Here is a 26,156-nt window from a genome sequence, read left to right as displayed (position 1 = left end):
GTGTGTCTACTATACTAAACCAGGAAGTAAAAGCTAGCAAATCTTTTTAGGATTAAGGATTAAAGAAATTATGGTCCGTGTAAATAAAAAGGGATTTTTTCTTAAACAATCTAATATCTGACATGTTCCAACACATTGTATCTGGTTCACTTCTTGATGGACCAATCGTACGGTTATATCTTAAACCCTAAAAAGATTTACTGGCTTTTTGTTTCTGGTTTGGTTTAGTAAACGTTACATGATGCAATAATCTGTTGTCTGTAAACGAAAAACGTCACAGAGCGGTGAACCAGTTATTATGGGTATGAACATTAGCTCGTCAGACTCTAGATCGCTGAAGACAATATCCATTTATTTTAGGGCTGTGAAATGATTAAAATTTGTAATCAAATTAATCACAGGTTTCTATGGATTAATCATGATTAATCACATTACCGATTTTCTCGGAATATTTTTGTGAAAACAAGATTTATGACATTTAACTTTTCTTTTGTGCTGCAACTCAGCAGTTCTTCAGCAGTTATCATTGCTTTTCCATATGGAACATTAATATAATCTTCATCCTAAACAATATTCGGGCTCCTTAGCCATTGTGTGGTTGAATAAAACTTTTTTTTTTTAAATCAAACAGAAATTATTTGAGCTTCTTAGCCATAGGATGGTTGACATTTTTAATATTTTTTGTCACACAACCATTAACCACACCATGATACAATCTAATGCCTCTAAAGGCCCTCTTAGCTACTCGGTCTTTAGCCAGTTGGTGAGGCAAACTAACTTGTTCAAATTCTCTGACAGTAAAGCTGACCGCTTCTTTTGCACAATGTGTCCGGCGAGTGAGTCTGGTTTGGCACATTCCACTTGAACGCCCCTCGCCGACCAACACATGCTTCGCGTTGCGGTGGTTAGGCGGGTATTGCCACGGTGAAACGATAACGTCTTCTCGCAGAGTGTGCATATCACCTTGGTTTTACTGAATGTTCGATCTTTGTTTTTTTGGAACACGATCTTCCCGTCCAGAAGGTCCTCAGGTTCATCAGAATTATCAGAGCTGCCAACTTTTCAAAAAACCTTGGAGTGAGATTTTGTCGGGGGTGACCAACATTTTGCCGCGCACACAGCCACACACGTTGGTGGCTCAAAGATCAGGGAATTGTTGGAATTTGGCGTTGTATCCATGTTGTTCGCTGCATTCTGGTGGCCTTTGGGGCCCGAAGTCGTTGATAGGAGCGGCCGACTGGAGATGGACAACATTGGTTACATTCTGTGACGCAAAGACATAGCTGAAGGTCCCCCCCCAGGAAATGTTGGTTTAAGTAGATGTTGTTTCCTGCATTCTAGTGGATTTTTGGGTGGTATGCTAAAGATGTGCAATACCTGAACTTCTTCTGATTCATGTTCCTCTGATCATGACTTGTAGGGCCTTCTAGCCTTGAGCTGAACATTCAACCAGAAAACTATTGTTGTGCCTCAATGACCACAATATAGCCTAATTAATAGACCTTTGTTTAAGATTTGACCAAGGTAGGTTGATTGACATTTTGATTACAATGGTTTTCAACTAATTCTGAACTGAAACCTAACCTATATTTTAAATAATTGTATTCTTAAGAGCAGTTAATGATTTATGTTCGCCTCCCACCACACTTTCCATCAGACAAAAAAGTGCAACAAATAAAGTGCTTAAACAGTAGCCTTTTTAAGCAACACAATGGACCCTCTTCCCCAAAATAAAATTTGTCTGGAGCCGCAAAACATATTTGATAACAAAGCTAATAAAGTTTTATATAAAGTTATACTATACTAAACTATGGTTTGTTTCATTTATGAAATTATCGAACAACAATAAAGAAAACTGTTGACATTTGATTGATATTTTTACCTGTTACAACAAAGGAAAAACCAAACGCTTATGAAGAAGAAAAATACACAGGCAAGTGTCGGCCTACTTTGAAATAAATTAAACACAGAACTTTGTAGGGTTATTTGAGTCCTCCCCGTATTTGTGGAAAATGTATGAAATAAGAAGTACCCTATTTTTAAATAAATAAAAACATATAGCTGCAGCCTAATAGCTTAAAAATATATATTTTAGTTGGCGAAATATTTAAACGAAAAGTGAGAGCAGGTCAGGCTGGAGGCGGACACAGAAACTGCAGCTCGGTAGAAACCAACTGCAGCTTCTGCTCTGATCAAGACGCTGAGTTTCTCTGAGACCAGAGAAACTCTGTGTTTTCACTGTTTCCACTGAGCAGCCGGTGAGTCAGTGACCAGCTCCTTCACGTGAAGGAGCTCTGGTCTTGTGTCTCTGAGCGAGTGCGCGGGGCGGGGGGCGGAGCCTCGGGACCGGTGCGCTATCTGGGGCACACACACACACACACACACACACACACTCGCCCGCTCCTGGTACTTCATGACGGCCTGATACGATGATGTTGTAAAAAATGATCGTGACTTAGTCAACCACCAACATTTTCGTCTCGTCTCGTCAACAAGTTAAAATAGATTTAGTCATGCGCTTCACTTCAAAGATCCAGGTTTTTTTTGGCGTGAGAAATTGGATGTGTGGCGTGAGTGCGTGTGAAAACATGCAAAAGCGTGTGTCACACGGCGGAAGCGTGAGAGTTGGCAGCTCTGGAATTATCCATGTTGTTTGTTTGTTTGAATGGCAGCTGCCGTCTGACTGCATTAGAGCGGCAACTAGTGCAGAGGCGGCGGAATTGGAAGGTCCTTCTGCGCATGCGTTAAAAAAAAAAAGAATTAATCCTGTAATTCAATCATAACGCGTTAACGCGTTATTTTTCACAGCTCTAATTTATTTACAAAAAAAGCATAAATATTTTTTTATAAGGATCTCTTTAACTTGGTTCATGTTCAACCAAGATATGTGGAGAGGATTATCTACAGTTGAAACTTGACTCTGATCAACAGAATAAAGACTGAGTAGGATTTTTTACACTGTCTCCATAGTTCAGCATCTGACAAAAAACACAAAATGTTGTGGCTTTCTGCTTGGACTGTAATTTTACATTTGTTGAGGTCTTAATGGAGTTTAATGATGACCTTCCTCAGCCTCTCAGTGATCAGCAGGAAACACAAAACAGTAAGAGCCCTATGGAATATCAGTAACAGGTTTTTAGATCCGGGGAGAAATAAGACACTGACGACTGAAGTTCTTACTGAAATCTTAGAGTGTAAATAGTGCAACTTTTATTGATTTGTTTTAAAAGATGTTTCTATGACAGTGCACGTTGCTGACTTTGCGATGCTCATTGACACGTGATGACAGAGGATGCAACAACGGAAGAAACAAGCCTGTAATCGAACCGTCAAACACAAACCAAAAAACACACAGCGCAAAAATTATGTCTGCAAGTGTAGTGATGCCTTAAAGACAACAAATGATACAAAGTGTTTGGCTGCACAGTTTCAGTTTAAAGTGTGCAAATGTGAATTTAAAACTGGAATAGTCCTACGAGGTCCACTGTGACATCAGTACGTTAAATTCGTCACGTTAATCTCACGTCTACAGGCCGACACCTGCAGCCCGGCTCCCGTGCTTTTTAAAGGACAATTCCGTTTTTTTTGTATGTTCTGTTGCCAATTGGATAAAAAGCAGACAGTAGTGCTAAGTGAGGAAATGATTCATGTATTTCAAAATTCAAATGATCATTGAAGTTATACAAAAATTAAGGAAAAGTGCTGATTTGCTTCTTTTTTCCATTTTATATCTGTAGATTTAAAGGAGCCCTGTGGGTTTTTTTCGGAAACAAGACTGTGTATAGATTCATGATTTCCCACCAGAGCCAGTTTTTTTTGCAAGAAATCTAAATTATTTGGATCGGTCGTGGTCGACTCAGAGTTGTATTCTCCACCTGTGTTGGCACATCGTTGTGTTTCTTGGCAGCTTTCTATCTGAGACAATGTGAAAGCATGTCTCCGTGTGAGATACTAATAAAAAACAAAGACCCACAACAACAACAAAAAAATCCCTTGTCTTTAACCCTTTAAATTCCTGTTAAAACTCCACAGGGGACCTTTAAGCATCTTCGGGTTATGGAAAGATGCGGACGAAACAATGTTAAGATTTCATGGCTCTGGGATAGTTTTGTATTTTTTAAGATCTTGTATTTATAGAGTAAACAAATGAAAATATCAATCAATCAACAACATAACCGATAATGAAAATATTCCAAGTTGCAGCCCTGGTATTCTAGGACCTGACCCCCAACCATGTTGTGAAGTAGCATCACATCCACGAGGCTGCACTCTAGTGTGCTTGGTCAGACTGATCCCCACAGTGAGGACACGTCTGCACTCATCACTGCCACCACAGAACAAGGAAGCAGCTCTGAGATCAGCCTGGGACGTGACAGCGCTTTGAGAAGTTACAAGTCTCCGCAGGTCAATGTGAACCCAGACGCTGACAACAACTAGGACAAAATAACTGAAGAAGAACAAACACAAGTAAATGGACTTAACTGTGACTAAAACACCAGTATCACTCTTAAATCCCAGCACTGACACTGATGTCATTATGGCTGCTGTGGAAATAACATCATCTTTACATCTTTCAGATTTAATTTGGCGTCTGGAGACAAAAACACCATTTAGACTGAAAAAGGCACAGAAATGTGTAATTTTTTTGTTTTGTTTTTACAATGATTTAAATCCAATCCGACAACATTAAACCCACAAGCTTCACCAACAGTACGATGCAACCCACAGCTGTAGAGTTAACTAATCTAATGCCTCTTCACCCGACACCCAATCCCCTCAGCATCAATAGTATTTTAAATCTGGAAAAAGGAAAGTAATCCACCAGGTGGAAGTGCTCACAATTCGTATATATCTCTATCTGATATTTTTTTCCCTTTTAATCATTTGAAAGCAAAGAAGAAGAAAAAAGGTTTTTGGCCACTTTCATCATCTGGGTCCCCAGAAAAAAGTGATGAGAGAGCGGCCGCTCTGTAAACGATTAACCACTGCTGATGTGAGGGAGCTCCTGATCACGTGAGGGAGGAAATCCTGAGAACCACGACGCACTCGGTTCACTTCCCGTCTCCTCGTGCGGAAATCAATGGAATCATTCACCTACACTTTTACCTCCTCTCATAGCGTCCATATCTTTGTATTTGCATACTCTTTTCATCTAGTAAGAAAATATTTGTGAAAGGTTATATGGAAATATACAATTAATAATACAATAGAATACAGAGCCGTTGTGTTAAAGGTGATTAAAAAACAGGCTGATTGTATCTCCCTTTACAATGCACGCGTTCTCCTTGGTTTAAAGGCAAAAGAGGTAAAGTGTATAAGAAGAAGGCAGCCTGCTGTGTCGTCCAAAAGGCTGCTGCTCGAGGATTATGCGATTGCTTTCGCTTCTGGTAAGAAGGCGTCCCAATACTTTATCAGCTGGAGACAGAAAAAAGACAAAACGGTCAACATTGATATCGTCAAAGAATTTACAAACAAGTCAAAGTCAGATATAAAGCAGAAATCTATCCGATCAATTTTCTCAAACATGAGTATTTGTTTTCACACATTACATTCTGCTGCTCAAACCTTCTCGATATTTTCTTTGTGCTATTTTATGAAAAGTTTTTTTTAAGAATTGTTTACACAGCTCTGCCAAGGAGGTTATGTTTTCATCGCCATTTGTTGGTTAGCGGGATTTAGCAAAAAGTATGTGAGACAAATGATCATGAAATGTAGTGGAAGTGGTACGAGTTAAAGAACCCATTAAAGATCGGTGCAGATCGGGGGAAAAAAAAAAAGAAAAAAAAATGAATCGACTGTTGGGCCTTGGCGGAGGTTCATGCTCAGAGTATGAATCCTGTAACTGACCATCATGTGCATCCCTCGTCTTGAGAAACTCTCACCTGCTGTTGAGACTGAAGCAGAGACTCCAGGTACTTGATTATCTGTCGTTTGAAATTTTTGGCCTTTTCTTTCTGTAAGAGAAAATGTTAATGAAAGTACTGACAAACCTGTTCAGCTGTTCAGTGTCATCCAGACAATAGAGAGTATGGATATTTGTACCTCAAAGCGAATGACTTCCTTCCTCACAGTAGCAGAAACTCTGTCAAACTCTCTCTCATACTGCGTCACCTTGGCCTCCCACTGTGGACAAGAACAGTTGTAAGTTCCCACGTGAGGAAGAAACTCTGTGCCAAAATATCAACATATGAATCACTCAACCATTTCACATTGTTTGTTATGAACACTGTTATCCATTGGCTTTTATCAGACAGAATGAATGTTTCATTTGACTGATGACTGATGGCCCTTGGCCGGAGGAACGAACTACTTCTACAAAGCTTCATTCCCGCCCTCATCATACGCCCCCATAGGTCATGTAACAAGAAGCACTGCCTTGCAGTTGGACGCTCCTGTCGACCAGTAAGGCTGCACGAAGCATGATCAGCATCTCAGTATTTAGAAGAGTTGACCTTTGATCTTCATCAATTTATCCTATTTTGACATTCATGTTAAATTTGGTCGTAATTAGCAGATGGAAATTTGAGTGATGAAGAAAGACGAGATCAGACCTTCAGCCACCAAAATCTAGAATCCATTCATGTGAATGAAACACAGGAATGGACAAAATACCCCAAAATATCATCCCCGTCCTAGAAACAGAGAACTTCCAGTATATCACCCTTCGAAGGGGCTCCCTCATCAAACCCAGCACTTTGAGGTAGTTATTTTCACTGAGTTGATTTTTTTATGTCATACCTCAGCGATCTCCTCTTTGGCCAGTTGCAGTTTGTCCGGCTTGTTGGCCCACAGCAGTTTGGCCTCGGTCTCCCTCTTCTTCTGCAGCATGGCCTGACCGTCCTGCCAACGCTGCCACGCCTTAATCCGGTGATCAAACGACCCCTGCAGGTCACAGACACTCACAGGATCACTCCATGTGCACATCAGCTCTATTTACCTTAGCTCTGCAGCTGATGCTGATTCCTTTCATGGGGACTTTATCAAGCCTTTGTTTGCCACCAACAATAACGTGTCTTGTGAAATATGTGGAAGTTTAATAAACTAATTTAGATCCTAAATTTAATCTAAGAAAAGTGATGAGTGAAAAGGCAGCAAAACATGAAAATACACCCTCATACATCACTTTGTTGAGTATTTTAAGTTAATTAATTAACTTCCCCATGCTTGTCTGATTTTATGATTCACTTAAAAGTGGCTTTTCCCCTAAAAAAGTTATTTTCCTCACCTGGATTCAAACCAACTACTATTAAAATGGCAGATTTTACCTCACTGCAGTGACGGATAGAGGGACTTGGAGTTTGAGATTGGAGTTTACGTAGCGACCAGTGCAAAGATCGAACTACTCTGCATATATCAGCTGGTATCTTTGTAAACATAGTATCTAACAATACTGAAAGTTTGAGTCCAACTCAACTATCCGTGGGTCGATAATAATTGACCGGGATGAGCCTGTCAGACATATCAATGTTCTACAGAAGACCCAATGGAGAGAAGGTGCTCACTTGCTGTTGCAGATGTCTTTATTGGAGTATTTGAGAAATGAATACTTCACTGTGCATAGTCAGCTTTTATTAGTTCCCTATTAAATTGGTCTCCTTACCCTCACGGCTCCGAGCAGACGGATGAAGTCAGCGATGAGCTCGGCGAAGCTGAAGGTGTCGTTTGAAGCCTGGTCCTGGTGCAACTGCTCCATTTTGTCCTCTACCTCTGCCAGCTGGGACAGAGCTCGGGACAGAGCCGTGTTGTCCTCTGCGCTGCCCAGCATGGCTGCACTCTTGGCAAAGCTCGCTGTGTTCAAGGACAGCTCTAGATGGGAAGAGCCAGCCAAATGTTAAACACATTCCACAAGTTACCACGTGGCAGAGGTAACTCTTCTCAGCTTGGGTTTCAGAAAAACTAGCAATGACGATGACACCAGGCAATACTTGCAATTCTTATAATATGGGATGTTTAGAAGGTTTCAGGGAGACAAAGACATGTCAGAGTGTAAAGGACTTGAACCGATGCACTAATATGATTAGCAGATAACCAGGACTGGGTGTTGTGTGATGGAGTATCTGTCACCAGTTGGAGAGAACCGACCTTTCCTGTGGACGACCAGGGATTCGACCAGAGCGTGGAGCTTCCTGAACTGCTGGTCTGCAGACTCCACCTCCTGCAGCTTATCCTCAAACCACTGCAGCAATACAAACTGTTAGTACGACCCCTACAACAAGGCCCCCACGTGTTTAAAATCCCACTGTTCCCAGTTCAAAACAGCCTTCAATCTCAAAGTAACGTCAGTGAAGGCAGATACCTTCAATATTACAGCAAGAGATACTGAGGACAGATCACAGAACTCACATGTTACGTCACAGTGGATCAATAACCAGATTCAATGTTATCATGGTTACATTGTGGGGGAACTGAACTTTTTCAGTACAATGAATGATGCTAATGAGTCATGTGAATCTCCCCTTAGCTGTAAAGTTCAAATGTTCAGATCTCGATTGAAAGATGCAGATTTCATCGTTACATCAAGGGCTACTGAGGAACAGAACATTTTTTGAACAGCAGGAGTGTGTGTTCACAGCTCAACTCACCACATCGGACTCGTTCATCTTGATGGTCATTTTGCTGACAGCATCGGTTGCTTTGTTTATCATTTTCAGGAAGCCGGCGCCGCTCAGAGCCTGGGTGCTCACCGCTCTGGGCAACTGAAGACAAACACACACACACACACCAGCTGTGATTACACTTCAATACCCAAATCTATTCCAAATCTTTGCCAAAAGGAAGATTTCATCATGAATTTATTTAATGCTTTAGTCATGTGCGTGGAAGTGGCAGAGCCTTTAAAGATCACAATATTTCCAAGTGTTTTGGGCAAAACAAAAACTAAACCAATGATTGTTTTCTAAAGAAAGTCCAGAGGTTCTTCAAATTCAGTTTCATCTTACCTCCTCTCTCTCCAGAAACTCTCTGACATCTGGATCTTGGAGAAGCGATGGGTGATTCACCACCCTCTGGACGTACCTGTTCAATGGTCAAATTGGGGAAAGAAGATTCACTTTCTTGCTGGTAGGGGCAGAGCATCTTTGAGATTTGTGGGACAGGACATGTTTTTTTTTCTTACCGCTCCAAAGCACCTCTTCTTCTCTCAACGAAGTCTGCAGATGAGGAATCATCCTTTCCTACTTTCATCTTTGTCATACCTGTGCAAGACAACATCCATTGTCACAGCTACAGGAGATTACATTCACACTTACAGTGTATGAGAAAATGTGAGGAAAGCAATTAGGTCAGTCAGTCTACCCAAGATGCTCTTCTCTGGCGGTGGAGGCACAATGTAACCATTTGGCCCATGCTTTTCAGAAAGCTTCTCATAGAGGCCGAGGAAGTCGCTGAAGCGTCGCCTCACTGTAAAGGTTTTGGTGCGGAACATGGGCAGCGTGGTCTGAAAGAGACAGTTTTCTTCTCTTTTAGTTTTCACTATATTTCCTGTGTGTGACAGGAATTATGTGGCCGTCATTTCATTTGGATACGTATCTGGAAAGTCGCCACTTCTCGATGAGGTAACACAAAGTAGAAGTCTATGTCCCACTGATTAAAGTATTGCAATATGTATTTAAAGAAATGGATAACAGTGTTTTATTAAACCACACATGCACCAGTAACTACATGTGCTGCCAAATCAATCAGGAGTGAAATCTTTGAGATGTGACTTTAATTCTGACACAATCTCTATTTGCCTCTGCAGAACAGATTATCTCTGATTTAAAATGGTCACCTTGTCATTGAAATGAGTTTTACCTGTGTGGATAATTTGTAGGCCATGTAAGCAGTCATCCCATCACCTGAAAAACAAGACAACATTTACTGAGTTATGCAGTAAAAAGGACGTAAATTTGTATAAATACTTACAGAATATTACTCAGCTACATGTGGGTTTTAATCATTGGTACTGTTAAATGAGATCATCCTTTATCCTGGACCTACTGAGTTGTTCAACCCCAGAGAAACCAGTTTGCCACTCTCTGCTCTGTTTTATGCATGCAAATGTATGAGGTGGGCGCACCCACTCAGCAGCACTCTGCTACAGAACATAAATTTATTTGCTTAGTTGTGACAAATGGAGCGGTCAAAAACAGTTCGCCCTTCAGGGATCAAAACATCAACAACTCACAGTCACCTAGCCTTATAACTGTGCTGCGTGCACCACAGCGCCACCCAGTGCTCATACAATATAATTACAATTTAAACCTAACACCTGTATTTGGCTCCTACAGGTACTTTACAGTAGTCTCACCTTCTTGGTTATTTAGTCTTTTTTTAATCATTTTGAAGTTATACATTCAATGCCCTCAGAATAAGCTTTGCTTGCTTGATGTTTACAGAGCACAAAACAATGTGTATGTTTATGCAATAAATTCAATAAACCAAAGAGCATCAAAACATTTATTGAAAAATAAATAAAACTCACCTATTTTTTCCGGGTCTTTGACAGAGACAAAGATTTCAAATTGGTCTTCCTGCTCCTCTTCTTCCTCTTCATCCATCTGAAACAAATATTGAACAGAAGGTAAACAATGTCAGTTTGTTTTAGGGATATTTGTCAAAGTGGCCGGAAAGAGCCTTCAAACTTACATTTCCAATTACAGATCAAAAATCGGATACCCCAGGGATCTTTAGAATTAATAAAGTGATGTACAGAAAAAGTTTTCAGTATCATTATGTTGTGGTCTCAGTGGGAGTTTCACTCTGGCTTTGGATATCTAGTATGTACCTCCTCGAGGGCAGCAGACTGGGGCTTGGCCAGGCTGGCAGTTGCTGAGAGCGAGGGGGCGGGCGCAGACGGTTTGGCCATCACCTCCTTCTTCCTCTCGCTCCGTGGGCTGTCAAGTGAAAGTTCCACTGTGGCTTCTGTTAGAGAGGAAAAGAAAGTAGAGAAGCCAGATGTGGGTCATCCCACATGGAAACAAGTGCACATGTGTTTTATTTACTAGACTGCCTGGGCCTCTTTATAAGTCAGCCAGCATGAATTCACATTTACACACAATTATTGACCTTATACAACTAGATGCCTCTTGAGGAATGCACGCGTTTTTATACTTATTTGATTATATCTTCTTTCGCTGGATTTTTTTAATCTTTAATTTATATCATATTAAACTGCTTTTTTCGTACAGCTTTGCCTAAAGAAAGTGCAACTTTACAATAAAGGAAATGTCACTCATTTCCACACAGGATCTCTGGAGCTCCTGTGTGTTCAGCAGGGCCGATGGGTTCCTGGTTACCTCTGTCACCACATCCACTCTAGGAATACTCATGGCTGTTCCAAAAATCTCTACTTAAGAATTATGAAGGACACTGGACAGATGTCAGATGACCAAGCAAAATGGGAACCTTCAATACAGCAGATATGTTTTTGAAATCTGCCCCAGGGCTGAGCCTCAGCAATATCCTGTCTCTGAGCTCTAATATACAAAACTCAGCTGTTTGACCTTATAGAGGGAGACTCTCCAAATCATGTCCGATCAATTCAGTCTACAAAAACTTGAAGTCATTTCTGATGATCGACAGATATTGGTGGAGGCACCAGATTTGATTAAGTTTCATAACAAAAGGTTTGAATATTAAATGAAAATGCATGTAGATTGATGTGATTAAAAAAAATCCTTTTGTATTGTAATTTTAAACCGAGTAATAATGCCATCATCAAGGCAAGAAAGTAGAAGATCAGCTAAACTGTTTCTTTCTTCTACTATTTTTCATATTTCATATTTTCTGTTTGATGTGCATTATTGAGTTTTTTTTTTTTTTTTAAATGAATACCTTGCTTTGACTGTAACCATGGATGGTTACTGGTTTATTGCTAATAATGCTTGTTTCAAAATCAATCCAACCTCAAACGGACAAAACAAATAAACTGGAATATCACTTAGTAAATCACACACCCCAACATTACGCTTAAATCCAATAAAGCCGCACCAAAATACACACACTCAAATATCAGTTCCAGATTTGTTTTTGCATCGACAACTATGAATTATTCTCCGAGAAGTTAATGAAAATGTTAAATACGGCCTGTATCACAATGTTGAAAGAATTAAAACAATATTCCTGGATCTGCCCCTGATCCAGATCTGGGATTAATGTCAATGCATTCTCTCTTTCATTTCACCACAACATGAAAAAAAGAAAAGAAACCACTTGCTTCAGTAGTTTCTTTGCTTCAGTAGTTTCTTTGCATAATCCTGATAACAAAAATAGCACAGGGGAACCCAGTGTATCGCCAGTGTATCACAGGGCGGACAACTACCATTTACGCTCACATTCACACCAGAAAGTCGATTTAGAGTCTCCACCTGACATAACCCCAATCTGTAGGTCTTTGGACAGTGGGATGAGGCCGGATAACCCACACAGACAAGAAGGGGACATCCAAACTACACACAGAAAGGCTGTGGCCAAACCTGGATCCGAACCAAGAACCTTCTTGCTTAGGTGACACTAGAAACCTGTGCAAATCGAGCTGCATAACGAAAGTCGTCTTTTATTTTTAACAGCGGGGAAACTATTAGTTCAAAAACATCTGCAACATTGTAGAAAAGCCATAGTTTCTGGTAATAGTTTGGTAATAGTGTTTTCACTGCAGACATGTTAACTTAGCAGAGTAAGTGAAGCCAAGTTGTTCCTTATTACACTTATAACAACTCTGAGTCCCAATAGTTAATTCCATCATTATCACCTGAGCTTTTCCTACTTTCAAATTCACACAGAAAAATGTCGGTGTAACCAAGGAATAAAAACAATGGACCCACCAGCAAAGATGTCCGTCTCCTCTTCAGAGTGGACCCCGTTGGTCTTGGAGTTGACGGTGCTGGTGCTGCTGACACTGGGCGCGGTGGCGACGGCTTCTTCGGTGAAGAGATCCCCAGCTTCTGCAGGGTTGATCTCTTGCAGAGGCCCAGTTATGTTGATGCCACCACCAACAGCGGCAGCTTTGATTGTGACTGTTTTGTCCTTCTGCTCTTTATTGATGGTTTTCTTCGAAGTGGCACCCAGCGGCTCGCCAAAAAGATCCTCGTCAGTTTCACCGAAGAGGCTCTTCTGTGGCTGTCTGGCAGACATAGTCAGCAGCGGGTCTGAAAACAGGTCGCTTCCCTCATCCTCATTGAACAAGTCAATTGTTGCCATGCTGGGTTTTTGGGCCTCAGCAGCGGGCGGAGTATCACTAAGGAGGTCAACCAGAGGGTCAACAAATGTGTCAATGCCAGGGGACTGCTGTGTGTTGCTGTCTGATTCACCACCTGAATCCCCAATGAGGTCAAAAACTGCAGCAGTGGAAGCTTCCTCCACTTCCTCCACTTTCTCTACTTCCTCTTTTCCTTCGCCAGGTGGATCTGTATCACTGCCCATCCCTTCACTTTTATCCGTTGCTGTGTCAGCAGGCACATCTACTACCACCACCGCTTCCTCTTGCAGAGCCTCAGTTTCACTTCCCAGTAGGTCGACAAAATCATCCGAGGGTTCGTCTAAAGAGATTATAGCCGTGTCTTGAGCTGCAGCTGCAACATTGTCGGCAGCCTCTTCTGTTAAGTTGTTTGTTAGGTCAACAAAATCATCCGAGGGCTCAGTGACAACTTGACTCGCTGATTGGATTTCTGCTTGGCAGCTGATAGGCTCGATTAAGAGATCGCTCATGATGTCTGAAGGAGGTGTCATTAAAACCTCGATAGGTTGATTGGCAGGAGGCAGCGGGGTGTCCAGGTCGGCCAGTGGGGGGTCGCTCTGGAGACAAGGGGGAAAAGTATTTGAATATGGCTGGAACTAAAACTCATCTGTCAGTTCTATCTTGGTTAATCAATTAAGAAAATTACATTTCAGGAGATGGTAAAAAAATGAAAAGCTATAGCGATTTCCTTGAGCCCAAGGTGATGATTTATTACTACATTTAAATGGACAGCAGTGTTCTGATATTAACCAGATAAAGATAATATATATCTGAATAAATCACTTTTATGTAAACCGCATTTTCTGATTAAACCTGAATAAGGTCATTCTCAGAATAAGCAATTATCAAATTAAGACGTGTGGAATATTCTGACCTTAGTTGCATGATGCAGACATGTTTACATCTTATCACTTCATATTGGAGTTTTCAAAGCATTTTGCTACATGTACAAACTCCTTGTGATTAGACGGGGGTTTAATGGTTTTCTGACGGTTTTAAGTTTTAATGGAGATGAAGATTTAAACAAGTTCTTTAAGTAGTGTGAGCAACGCTGCAAACCATAAGTGGTGAAAGGGGCTGCTTGTTTCACGTCACCTCGAGCTGAAGCAACATCCTTGACTTCGGCTACAAGCTCTGTTACATGTCAAATCCAGAAATGCTGACTGGCGTTTTCCCTGCAGGAATGAGTCCAGCTCGCAAAAAAATCAAAGACAGCAACTTTGAAGCCTTTCCTCTGAACCTTGACTGTGTGAAAACATCCGGGCACTGACCATGTGACCACAGCTGACTCACATGACAGGAGGCAGCCTGAGCCAACTGTTAACTCTCATTCAAAAAAGGTATCTGCTTTTTCCACTCTGTGTTTTACATGAAGTCACAGAAACACTTCCATGATAATGGGAGCTCTCTCCGTCAAACCTCACAGATCGCTGACATTCATTTTGGTTATTAAAAGATTTGGGGGGATTTTTTGTACAGACATCATAAACTACTCATTTACTCTATTCAAAATGAGAATTATTGGATATAGATTGATCTATATAATGGCAAAAATACCTATCCTTACATCTTGGACACCAAGACGCAACCGCAAATAACCAACAATCTAAAATCACAAAGAGCATGAAATCCTCACATTTGACAGATGTGAACAAACATGTTTTTGACAGACTCCATCTATTAGACTTACGCTAATGTTGGATTAAAGGCTGTGGCTAAAAATAATTATATTAATCATTTCAATTATGAATTGCTAAATATGCCCATCTTGAGATCTTCAAATGGGACTCATATATAATCTGATAGCATTTAGCAGTTTCGCTACTTTTGCTTGAATGTCTTAAATTCTTTCCCACATCGCAAAGTTCTTGAAAGTTTCTATCTGATGTCATTTACAAGATACAATAGAAAAAACTAATATTGGACTTTTATGTCTAATAATTCGGTGATAAAATGAATTCCAGCTTATAAATTGTCGTTAAAAAAAAAGAAAGAATCGTCTTATCATCTCAGCACTAAGAACAGCTGACTGATTATCAAAACAGAGGTTGACTAGTTATCTGTCGATCATCGAATCAACGAATCGAGTAATCGTTTCATCACTCGATAGTCATGTGGTTTCCTGACGGACCTGATCACATCACAACCAGACTTCTTCACAGAGAAACTCAGACACGGGTCAGTTCCAAAGCTCCGTGTTGCTGAGCTTCTCTAAGTTGCAGTAATAACTAGAAGTGACATTAGAGCTGCACTTGTCCACATTATTGTTCTTAGTGAATTCTATGCATTAAAAAGAGCCAAACTAAAAGGAAACTTGCTGAAAGTGTCTCATTAGCATTCTCGGTTAGCTAACTTAGTACCATTGGCAGTAAATGTCACTTAGCCAAAACGAGAGGCCGGGGATCGAACACTCAGACATACCGGGCTGAGGAAGAGGTCCTCCCCGTCCTCTTCATCACTGTCTCGGCCTCCGACGTCTTCGGGGTCCAGCACATCTTGGTCCTCGGAGTCGGGGAACGGAGGAGGACTGCGCTCCGAGCTGGTCGCCATCTTCTATCTTTCTTTTTTCTCCACAAACACAAGGGGAGGTACGTCAGCGGCTCACACGGGCTGTAGCGCGGAGGCTAACAGGCTGCTGCTACACACCCGGGCTGGAGCTTCACCTCCACACACTGACAACAGGGGCAGGCTGCAGGAGAGCGGAGGCTTCGGGACTGGAAGGGACACTCCACCGCTGGCTTCTTACTTCCTGGTCCTCCTCCTCTTCCTCCTTCTTCTTCTCGTCAGGCTAGCTTCAGTCGGCGTTAGCTACCCGAGCAGCGGCAGCAGTCATGGGACCGACGAGGTGTGGACCGGGACAGGGGTTCAGCTCAAGTTAACTCATGTGCACACAAACAACTCCGTGCCCATATTAGACACATCCGACCTTGAAGGGGGGGATGTCTGGTCACAAGCGGCCCGGGGATGCGGAGGCTCGGCGGCCGCTGCTGCTCGGCGGAAGAAGTCACCTGGAGCAGGACGAGCTGGACTCAGACGAAGGTAGAAAAGTGTGGCACTCCATCACTTCCGCATTCACATCGGATCACACCAGTGAATCAGTTCTCTAGGTGCAAGCCCTGATGTCATGTTTTAAATCAAGCACTAAAGTAACTTGTACATATCTACGAGCAACGGTCTGGTCTGACACATGATTGTTTACTTAAGAATTGCACCTGAACATATGTTAACTTTTCTGGAGTTTTTTTCCATTTGATGTCGCATCATTATCTAGCTGATCAATAGGAAACTAATCTGCAATTATTTTCACAACTTAATAATCATTGCGGTTATTTCAATACGATAATAATCCTAAATATAAGGCTGACTAAAATAGGTGTTTACATAGCACATTTAAAACATTCCTAACTGCTTTACAAATAAGGACAAATAAAGAAAACAATCGAAGTTTGAGACAACAAACGAAATTTAAACATAATTTAAAAGCAAGACAGGTGAAAAAATAGAAACTGTTATAACTAGAGTAGCAAACAGTAGAGCTCATTCCTCTGCCAAGATCCAGCAGTCGTATTTTGTTGTTGTTGTTGTTGTTGTTGTTTAATCAATATCCAGGAATTATTCTCTGCGAAAACATTAACAATGTTGAAAACACAGTGTCTTGCAGATTGCATCTGCTGCCCCCTGACGTTTTATGGATTCTCCCCTGACACGAAAAACACTAGTTTCTGCCAGTTTTCCTTATCAGCAACCGTTGACCTTTTATCTATAGCTCCATTTGCAGCACCAAAGGGAAACTCCTATGCAACTGTTGAGTGTGTGATATACCTCAAGCTTCCATTTCTCCTGACCGTGTGTGTTTGTGTGTTTGTTTGTTTTTGTGTGTGTGTGTGTGTGTGTGTGTGTTGTGTGTTGTGTGTGTGTGCTTTGTTGCATCACAGGTGAAATCATCTTTGACAGGAGCAGGCCAGACTTGAAACATGAAGCCGGGGGAAGTGCAGAGAGAAAATTAACATTTGAAGAAGCAATGGAGGAAGCAGGTAAACTGACAATGGTTCTCTCTTCTACTATTGTCTGGGAATTGTATCTTTCTCTTATTAAACATGCGTGGTAAAATAATATTTGAGGTGAAAAGTCAACATAGGGTGTTGTTGGATCTCTCTGTCAAACCCATACATGGTCTCAATTACATGTCTCTGTCATTAGGGTTTGATAGAGACATCTTGGGAACTACATTACATTACATTACATTAGGTTCAGGTTGCCCCATCTGCATGCATGCCGAAGTGTCCTTGGCAAGATACTGAACCCCTTAATGGCCCCTCATAAATGTTGAGTGTACAGATTGTAAGTCGCTTTGGCAAAAGCGTCAGCCAAATGACATGTAATGTAATCTTGGGAATTGTCGCCATTTTTACAAAATATATATTGATTGATTGACCTATGAAAGAACTTTAGACCAGCATTTCTGTAGATTTAGCTGTATCTTTAAATTGGTGCAACCAGACACATTTGTTCAGCAGTGTAGTGTTCTACTTTGGTGCATAATAATTGTTTGTTTGTTTGTTTGTTTGATTGTTGACTTCTCTCCATTCAATGTACTCATTTGCTTTTGCCTCTCAGGTTTTGGTTTGTTTCACTGGCTGCTGTTGGTGGTTTGTGGTTGGGCCAACGCCAGCGACGCGGTGGAGATTCTCTGCGTGTCTTTCCTCCTGCCCACGGCACGCTGTGATCTGCAGCTGACCTCCTCAGACATGGGCCTGCTGACTGCCAGCATTTTCCTGGGTGAATCTCAGTCACATTAGTTAGACCACTTATCGAACCTGAACTGGTTCACCTGTGGCTGCAGTAACTGAAAGGGGCACCAGTGGACTGTGTCATTTTCCTCGTAGTTCATTTGAATATGTTCTCCGCCAAAATTAAGTCTTCTCCATGCCATTAAAATGTCAATGAAAATCTCAGTGGGAAACAAAAAGTTTAATAACTGGTTATTTTTCCAAATCTGAACTTATTAAAGCAAGCACGTTGGTCAGTAAAATTGGTATCGGTATCACGTAATACTTGTTGGAAATGCAAAAAATTTGGACATAACATCACAAGCATCTGAAAAATAAGAATAATTTAATTCAATAATAGCTTTTTCATGGTATTTAAGAAAAGATTTGGCAAAACACTGAAAGTTACCTTATTTTTAAGAAAACAAATTATATAACCGTCTCGTCATGCTAATATTTAATCCCATTTTCCAGGAATGATGGTGGGTGGCTACATGTGGGGGTACTTGGCTGACCAGAGGGGGCGTTGCCGGGTCCTGGTTGTATCCCTGACAGTCAATGGGGTGTTTGGAGGTCTGGCCTGTGTGGCTCCCTGGTTCTGGCTCCTGCTGCTGCTGCGGATCATCAGTGGCGTAGGGTGAGTGTGTGACTTTTATTTTATGTATGTGTGTGTTTGTGTTTGTGTGCGTTTTCAATCAATTGATTTACTGAAGGAAGAATAGATACCACAAGTCAAACAAATAAACTACAATGACACTCAGCACAGCACATACCTCTGCATGGCCCAACAGTCCCTTTAAATTCAATCAAGCTGCACTAAATTACACCCACTCATATCAGTTCACTAAATGTGTACGATTTTTCTTCATAAAGATCCATGAATTATTTCCTTAAAAATCTGCAATGTTAAAGCAAGTGGAAAATAAAATTCCTGAATCTGCCCCTGGATACTGATCTGCTCTATAATGTACTGGGTTCCTCCCTGACCCATAGATATATATATATAAAGGCTAGATGTCTTGTCCGTGTTGCAGACCAACGGAGTCAAACGTCCGCCCATGGCGGCCATTTTGCCACAGGCGGCTCGCCCACACATAACATTGTGTTGGTAGTGGTACATGTACTTATGAATTAAAATAAAATAATTCTTGAGGTATATTTGTAAAGGGAAATCTTGTACCTACATAGAACATTATTCTATTTTTTGAAAATAACATGATTATTCATAAGTATGCAGTGTCATAACTACATCTCTGACGTTTATAACAAACGTTAAATTAAAGTACGTATACGTGTATGGGTGAGTGAGCCGCCTGTGGCAAGATGGCCGCCATGTGCGGACGTTCGACTCCGTTGGCCGAGACATCTAGCCTTTATATATATATCTATGCCCTGACCCATACCACATCCTTTCTCCAAGTTTCATGGAAATCCATTCAGTTGTTTTTGTGTAATGTTGCATACAAACAAAACAAAAAAAACAGACAGGCGAAAAAGTAACCTCCTTGGTGTGGAAATACACAGCTAGTGCCAGCATTAGACCAACCGGTGTAACTTTTTGAAATGTACCTCCAAAATGACTCGTTTAGGCAAACTAACTGGATTTCAAAGAATAAAACTTAAGGGTAACTTTTGACTTCTTCTCTTCTGTAGGGTGGGCGGGTCAATCCCTGTTATCTTCTCGTACTTCTCAGAGTTTATGCCCCGACAGCGGAGAGGAGCAATGATCAGCAGTCTGGCCACTTTCTGGATGGCAGGAAACATCCTGGCTGCAGGTGGGAAGAGATATGTCCTTTAATAATAGTCCCATGCAACAAGAGCTGCCTAAAACTATAGAAAGCGGTCACTTGTTTTAGCTTTTGATGTTGTTGAGACAAACAGAAATTCTGCTCAGTAAGTGTTAAAGGTATCCTGTCATGTAGCATCAACACATCACCAGATCACGTTCCATTGTATTCTAATAGTTTCTAATATTGATTTACAAATACATTGATCCTCGTTCTAATGAGTCCTAATGTAGCACCTCATTATTTTAACCTAGATATAAAATAAATCACTGGCTTGTTAGGGGACGTGTATGTTCTGGGATTTCCTCATACTAATTATTCATCTGCACAATAATCAAAAAGAGATTAAGGTTATAGTCAGTGTTGGTTTAACTCTTTAATTAACTCTACAAATGGATCTATAAAGTGAAATTTCACTTGGCTAAACCCAGTGACAGCATCACTTGAGGAGGGGCGCCACACCAGAGTAACATCATCATGCACATCTGAGAGGGAAATGAGGAAGAGAGGGAAAATGTAACAGCTGGGCACTATTGGCATAAGACACAAACCATTCCCTTGACTGAGAGTTTTTGTCTGCAGGTCTGGCCTGGCTGGTGATTCCCAGTACCTGGGCCCATTTTTCTCTGGGGACAATGGACTTCCAGAGCTGGAGACTGTTTGTGCTGCTTTGCTCCATTCCCAGTCTCACCTCAGCCCTGGTATTCAGGCAGCTCATGCCAGAAAGCCCCAAGTTCCTCATGGAGGTATGTATTTAAAGACCCGTTGAACATTTGTGTCACCATGATCTTTCTGTCCTGATGGCTTACATATTTGTACCCCCTTCTCTGCCAGGCTGGTCGAGAGAAAGAAGCAATCCATGTTTTCAGATTGATGTTTAAGCTGAACATGAGGGGAAAAGGAAAATCTTTCCCGGTATGAAATAGTTACTGCTCCTTTGGTCCTAAATGTCTTTATTGTCATTGGTGTGTCTACAAATATATCTTGGCTTTGTTTTATTTAAACGTTGATAAAGCACAGAAGTGCAGTGTTTTTGGTACAAAGAGAGAACAATACAATTTATCATGTTAATGACAAATTACACAACTGATATTACATTAAAAGTTTGAATTACTGTTTTACAAAAACAGTGACCCTAACCCTAAACCTCTCTTTTACTGCTCCTCTAATATTGTATACTACTGAAAGGTGACTCTAATGTAGATCTTCTTCTGCAGGAATTTGGTTTGTGTTTAAGCTCCAGGCACAGAGAGGTGGAGGAGACCAGAGCTCGGGGTTCATATCGAGAGCGACTCTCAATTATTTTGAAGAAGGTAATGTCAGTCGCTCGGACAAAGCCATGATTAGACATCATAAGAGATGTTTGTCTTCAGAAACACACCTTTCCCCCTAATGTTACCTGGAGCCTTATCTTGTTTGACTAGTACTTCATCTTGTGGTTATTTATGGTACCTGAAGCAACAGGACCGGATCAACATGCTGTGGGGCAGAATATGAGCTCTGGACCCCAATTGCCCTTCCTGTGCAGAGTGTATAGTTTCTCTCTGATGTTAGGTTTCAAAAATTAACTAAATGTTCTGTCCTCCTTCTCCAACTTCTCTCCCAACTTTAGTTTGTGATGGTGTTATTATCTCACATGTTTTTATGAATAAGCACACTGTAACATAACACATCAACTGAGATGGAAAATGTGTTTAATCAGTTTTGGACAGATTAGACCAGGCCTCAAGATTAGGTTGAGAAACAGGAATCACCTTTTCCAGCTGTTCACCTTCACCAATGTCATTACATATTTGAATTCAGTGGAACAAAATCACCCTGTTTTGTCTGCAGTGGGACCGGCACATGAGCCCAGTGTTCCCCACAAAATGTAATAAGTCTTTGGTGGTAGAGCGGGTCCACGTCGTTTGTTCTCATGTGCAACAGAGTCAGAGTGTCATGCACACAGACTAGAGAATTGAATTTGTCTGCACTGAATGCCAATCACGAGTTCAAACAAGGCTGCAGCTGAAACTGAGTTTGTGCCGTTTGAGTGGAAGGTAAACATTTTAGGGACAAAAGGGAGAGACCGAGGGAGCATGAGGGAAATATAGCGCTGAAGGAATCTCTACAAGGACTCAATAGAGCAGAACACTAACTTAGAGAACTTTTATGTTAAAATGGGAACTGTACATTTTTGGGGTTCATTATGAAACTTCTGATCCGAACCCTAATCCGATCTGTGACTAAAAACTGATCCGATCCAAACTGGTTTTTTTTATTGCACCCCTATAGATAAGTGCTGATTTATTATTTACTCTTTATTTCTCAGTGTCATTTGATATAATATCTGTGGTTTAACCTGCAGGGCCTGTCGCCCATTAAACAAATGTTTAATGGCTCCCTCAAATCAAGGAGCATCACTCTGCTCATCATCTTCTACTGCATCGCCTTTGGGTGAGAAATCCCATCTTCCTCTCCTCCTATTTACTCATCAGCATCTGCAGGGAAGTGAAGCAAGATCTCTTTCATACTTCTGTTGTCAGTTTCAGGAAGACACGATAAATACAAGATCAGGACTTTTTATCTAATCCATTTCAACACTGCAGACCAAAGCTTTTCACCTTAAACTGTTAAACCCCCAAATCCTTTATTTAACTGCTAAAGTGTTCAAACAGATAATTTTCTTTATCAACTTACCTATAAGACTTTGTATCAAAGGACAGTCAACAGTTAGCACATGTTTGAAACTTATATAAGGATAGATAGATATTAAAAACCCCAAAACTATTAAACTAATACATTCTGCTTTTGCAGTTACTATGGGCTGTGGATGTGGTTCCCAGAGTTGTTTGCGAGAATTGAGGATGGTGGTTCGCCTTGTGCCAACGTGTCCCTCTCATCTCCTCTTCACAACCAAAGCTGCTACCCAGTCAAGACAGCGGGTGAGTTTCTGGGATAACAAAGACTTTCTGCAGGTTTCACTGCAGTCAGCTCTCCACCTTCTTCCTCCAGTCAGTGAACAGAGAGCTGAAGATGAAGCTCAATATTATACAGGAATTCTGGTATTTTTCAACCTGGGCCCTGAAATGTGGGTGTGTAAATAAATGGTTCTTATAAAAGCAAATGACAACAGTCCACGAAATGTCCTCTAAAAGTTCATTTTTGCACTAATAAAAGGGGCAGATTGTTATCCTGGGTCTTTGCTCAGAGTCTGGCAACATTGCATATGTCTTGCTCAATGAGCGGGGCCAAGCTGTAGATGCAACAGGGATGATTGAGCTTAAAATATGGTTTGATGTCCTTTTCTTTATTTCACCCTCACTTTCTGTCCTGTATCTGTTTGTCACCTGATAGTGTATATGGAGGGCTTCATCATCGCTGCATCAAACCTGCCTGGCAACATCTTCACCATCCTAGTGATGGACAGAACTGGAGGAAAGGCACTGCTATGTGAGTCTATTGTTCATTTTCCTAGATTCATTCTCTTCAATTTGTGTAACGGTTCCTGTCTGAGGGTTTTACATCCACTCTCGTCAGTGTCAGATTATTAAGTTCAGCCTTCTCACACTGCAAAAAACCTATAACAAGTCTATAACAAGATTTTTCAAATGGTGAGTTAATATTTTGTCTGAAAGAAAGCTTAGTTGTTTTGTTTGGATCGGGCAGAGTGTGTCATATTGACTGTCCCCATCTAGATTCAGTCAAAGAAAAGAGTCATAAACAATCTGCTGGCATATTTTCACCCCAGACCGTTTTTTTATTGGTTGGCTCGTTTGTTTGTGACCAAGATAAATGTCCCCCCCCCCCCTCCTAAAACTCTGTACTGTAATGAATTGGTTGATACTGTGCAGCATCAAGTCAAACTCCAGGCGCAGCATTTGTTGCGTGTTATAAAAGCATGTCGGAAGGAGCAGCAGGCAGGTGGGGGTTGTAAAAGCAGGAGAACTGTTAGTAAGTTCTGGCCGTACAGATAACAGATGCTAACATCCACTGTTGACACACTACATGCGGTAAACAAATGCAGCCACCCACAGATATACAAATTTTAAGCAAAAATCATTAACAATTTTGCAGTGTGCAAACATCAACTTGGTTAAAGTCAATGAAGTTCTATCAGAGAACTGCATGTTGTTACAGCATGAACACACGGACAGGTGCCACTAGGTCCCGCTGATACACTGGGAATGCTAACGCTGGATGCCTGACTTTAAATCCCTCCCTTCTTTGCTGTGTCTCCAGGCTGCAGCTTGGTGGTGTCCAGTCTGAGCGTCTTCCTCATCTATGTGGTCCAAACCAAGGTCCAGAGTCTGATCCTCTCCTGTGTCTTCAGTGGCGTGTCCGTCATCGCCTGGAACGCCCTCGACGTGGTGGGAACCGAGCTCTACCCAACACAGCTACGGTACCTCGTCTTAAAACTCGACTTTAGTTCAACAAGGTCCATGAAAGCAGCTTAAAGTTGGCCTGTGCAGATTTTGATCAGAAATAAGAACAAAAAGATGTATGGCTGATAAACAGGGATGTATTTCCCAACTTCAAAAATGAAATATCCTTTGTAAATGTTTAATGCGGAGATGAGATGTGTTTAACATGTATGTTGGACTTGAGGATTTCACACAGGTTTTGGTGAGTAACTATGATGAATTTAGAAGTATATTCATAATAAATTGATTTTGTGGGTTTCTTTAACCACCAAGCGAGTCGGTGGATGTGAAGATAAATCTAAGGTCTCAGATTAAACTCTCAGCTCTTCAGGCCAGAAATCATTATTACAATCTGAGTCTAAAATACGGGAAGCATTGTTAAAGGTCACCTTGGAGAAAAGTCAGTTAAATGTCACATGAGATACTTCTATACAGAACTACTGGGTCTTACTGGTATTTTTTCATTCTTGTTTCTCTGATCTACATTTTTTTTATTTTCTCTCCTTTATTTTAAGTAAAGACAAACTACAATGACACAAACCAAGGCCCAAGGTCTCAGTCAAATAAAATGAATCTCCACCAAATTTTATTTTAACATTTATACATAATCAGTTTGTTCCCCATCAAGATCCATGAATTATTTCGTAGGAAAACAGTGAATATTTCAAAAAATTTACAACAACGTCCTATCTCGCAATGTCAAAGAAAGTGAAAAAATAAATGCTGGATCCACCCCCTGATTTGGAACCCACACCAAAATGGAATGGGTTCTTTCTAGACACATCCTTTTACCAAGTTTGGTCGAAATCTGTTCTCCTGTTTAATTTTAATCCTGCTTTACAGTTTTGTATAGAATATCAAGCTGTGCTAATCTTGCAGTGGATTAAAAACAGCACAGATTCTCACAAGTTGCCATCTCCTGTGTGTTAATCTCTCTCAGGTCCTCGGCTCTCGGCTTCTTCACAGGGGCGGCCCGCGTGGCAGCGATCATGGGTAATATGGTCTTTGGGATGTTTGTTGACACGAACTGTGCCGTGCCGGTGCTGCTTGTCTCTGCTCTGCTGCTGACCGGAGGACTGGTGGCTCTGCTGCTGCCACAAACCAAACAGACTGAGCTCACCTGAGGCAGACATTTTATATCAACAAGTCATCATAAGAAAGGGGACTGGTGGATTAATGATGTGCACTTTGTCACCTCTCTTTGCCTTTTTAAGGTGCCTTATCTAGAATACCATGAAAAAGCAGCAGCAGGCGCTCTTGAGTGAGAAGGACAAGAAAGGCAGTTGTATTACAATCTACATTGTAACATTGTAAGAATGAAAATCCTAACCAGATGGGAACTCTCAGGAATACTTCAACGAAAGAAAAAATGTCCCCCAATGTTTTTGCAACCTTGACATGAAAAGTTTCTTTTAGGATCTTTTAGGATGAATTTTGTGGTAAGTTTGAGGATTTGGTTGCTCAAATGGTTTTAGGTGCATTCCTAGATGTGTCTGAGATGTCTTTAAAAAAAGAAACACTCCACATCTTTCCAGGCTCACTGACCTGCACATTCATCTCAAGACAGAGATGTCTTCCCTGAACACAGTGGACCAAACCATTTAATCATTTAGCAATAAACCAAAGATTGCAAGTTCCAGGACCAAAATAAGTACAAATGAGCCTGCGTGGTCTTGTTGACAATCATCTCAAAGTTCTTTGTTTTAAATTACTACTGAAGCTTAATTAAATAAACTACTTTCATTTCAGCAGCGTCTTGGTGTCGTTTTATCTGTACATGGTCTGTCAAACAGCTGAGCCAATCCCAGATATGATGAATGCATCACTAGACAAAAAAGGTTTCGCAGGACACAGTGAGAACAGTGAACATGAAAGGATTTTTTTCTTCAATCGCAGCATTTCTTTAAGTGTCCGCAGGTAAACAATCCTTTTGTTAAATATCAGTCCTCAAGTAAATTAATATGTTTTGTATTTCTCCTCT

The 26,156-nt window shown here is 41.1% G+C and overlaps 2 protein-coding genes across 2 annotated transcripts; one reads left to right on the top strand and one right to left on the bottom strand.

Annotated features, from left to right (window-relative positions):
- Positions 1-3,173: 3,173 nt before the first annotated feature.
- Positions 3,174-16,263, bottom strand: snx1a (sorting nexin 1a). Its single transcript, XM_053426047.1, has 15 exons — positions 15,638-16,263; positions 12,804-13,773; positions 10,766-10,902; positions 10,463-10,538; positions 9,793-9,836; positions 9,295-9,436; positions 9,116-9,194; positions 8,940-9,015; positions 8,583-8,696; positions 8,083-8,176; positions 7,601-7,806; positions 6,739-6,882; positions 6,043-6,123; positions 5,883-5,954; positions 3,174-5,415 (listed from the first exon to the last, which is right to left on the bottom strand). The coding sequence occupies exons 1-15, from the start codon at positions 15,764-15,766 to the stop codon at positions 5,365-5,367; spliced, it is 2,415 nt and encodes an 804-aa protein (XP_053282022.1). The 5' UTR covers positions 15,767-16,263; the 3' UTR covers positions 3,174-5,364.
- sv2 (synaptic vesicle glycoprotein 2) lies at positions 15,334-25,923 on the top strand. The gene is made up of 13 exons (XM_053426048.1): positions 15,334-16,255; positions 17,152-17,250; positions 17,834-17,995; positions 18,460-18,622; positions 19,639-19,760; positions 20,355-20,518; positions 20,607-20,687; positions 20,990-21,085; positions 22,120-22,208; positions 22,569-22,696; positions 23,109-23,204; positions 23,994-24,153; positions 25,116-25,923. The coding sequence occupies exons 1-13, from the start codon at positions 16,156-16,158 to the stop codon at positions 25,297-25,299; spliced, it is 1,644 nt and encodes a 547-aa protein (XP_053282023.1). The 5' UTR covers positions 15,334-16,155; the 3' UTR covers positions 25,300-25,923.
- Positions 25,924-26,156: the final 233 nt, after the last annotated feature.

This window comes from Pleuronectes platessa, chromosome 7 (genome assembly GCF_947347685.1).
Source record: "Pleuronectes platessa chromosome 7, fPlePla1.1, whole genome shotgun sequence".
NCBI lineage: Eukaryota > Metazoa > Chordata > Actinopteri > Pleuronectiformes > Pleuronectidae > Pleuronectes > Pleuronectes platessa.
This window is presented reverse-complemented; position numbering and strand designations above follow the sequence as displayed.

What these genes read in the sequence shown, in the direction of transcription:
- snx1a (XM_053426047.1), bottom strand. Translation starts at nt 15,766, where the DNA reads ATGGCGACCAGCTCGGAGCGCAGTCCTCCTCCGTTCCCCGACTCCGAG. An exon ending in AGGACCTCTTCCTCAGCCCG is followed by an intron (nt 13,774 to 15,637) that starts GTATGTCTGAGT and finishes CCTTGTCTCCAG; the next exon opens with AGCGACCCCCCACTGGCCGA. An exon ending in GTCTGCTCGGAGCCGTGAGG is followed by an intron (nt 6,883 to 7,600) that starts GTAAGGAGACCA and finishes TGTGACCTGCAG; the next exon opens with GGGTCGTTTGATCACCGGAT.
- sv2 (XM_053426048.1), top strand. Translation starts at nt 16,156, where the DNA reads ATGTCTGGTCACAAGCGGCCCGGGGATGCGGAGGCTCGGCGGCCGCTG. An exon ending in AGAAGCAATGGAGGAAGCAG is followed by an intron (nt 17,251 to 17,833) that starts GTAAACTGACAA and finishes TTTGCCTCTCAG; the next exon opens with GTTTTGGTTTGTTTCACTGG. An exon ending in CTACCCAGTCAAGACAGCGG is followed by an intron (nt 22,697 to 23,108) that starts GTGAGTTTCTGG and finishes GTCACCTGATAG; the next exon opens with TGTATATGGAGGGCTTCATC.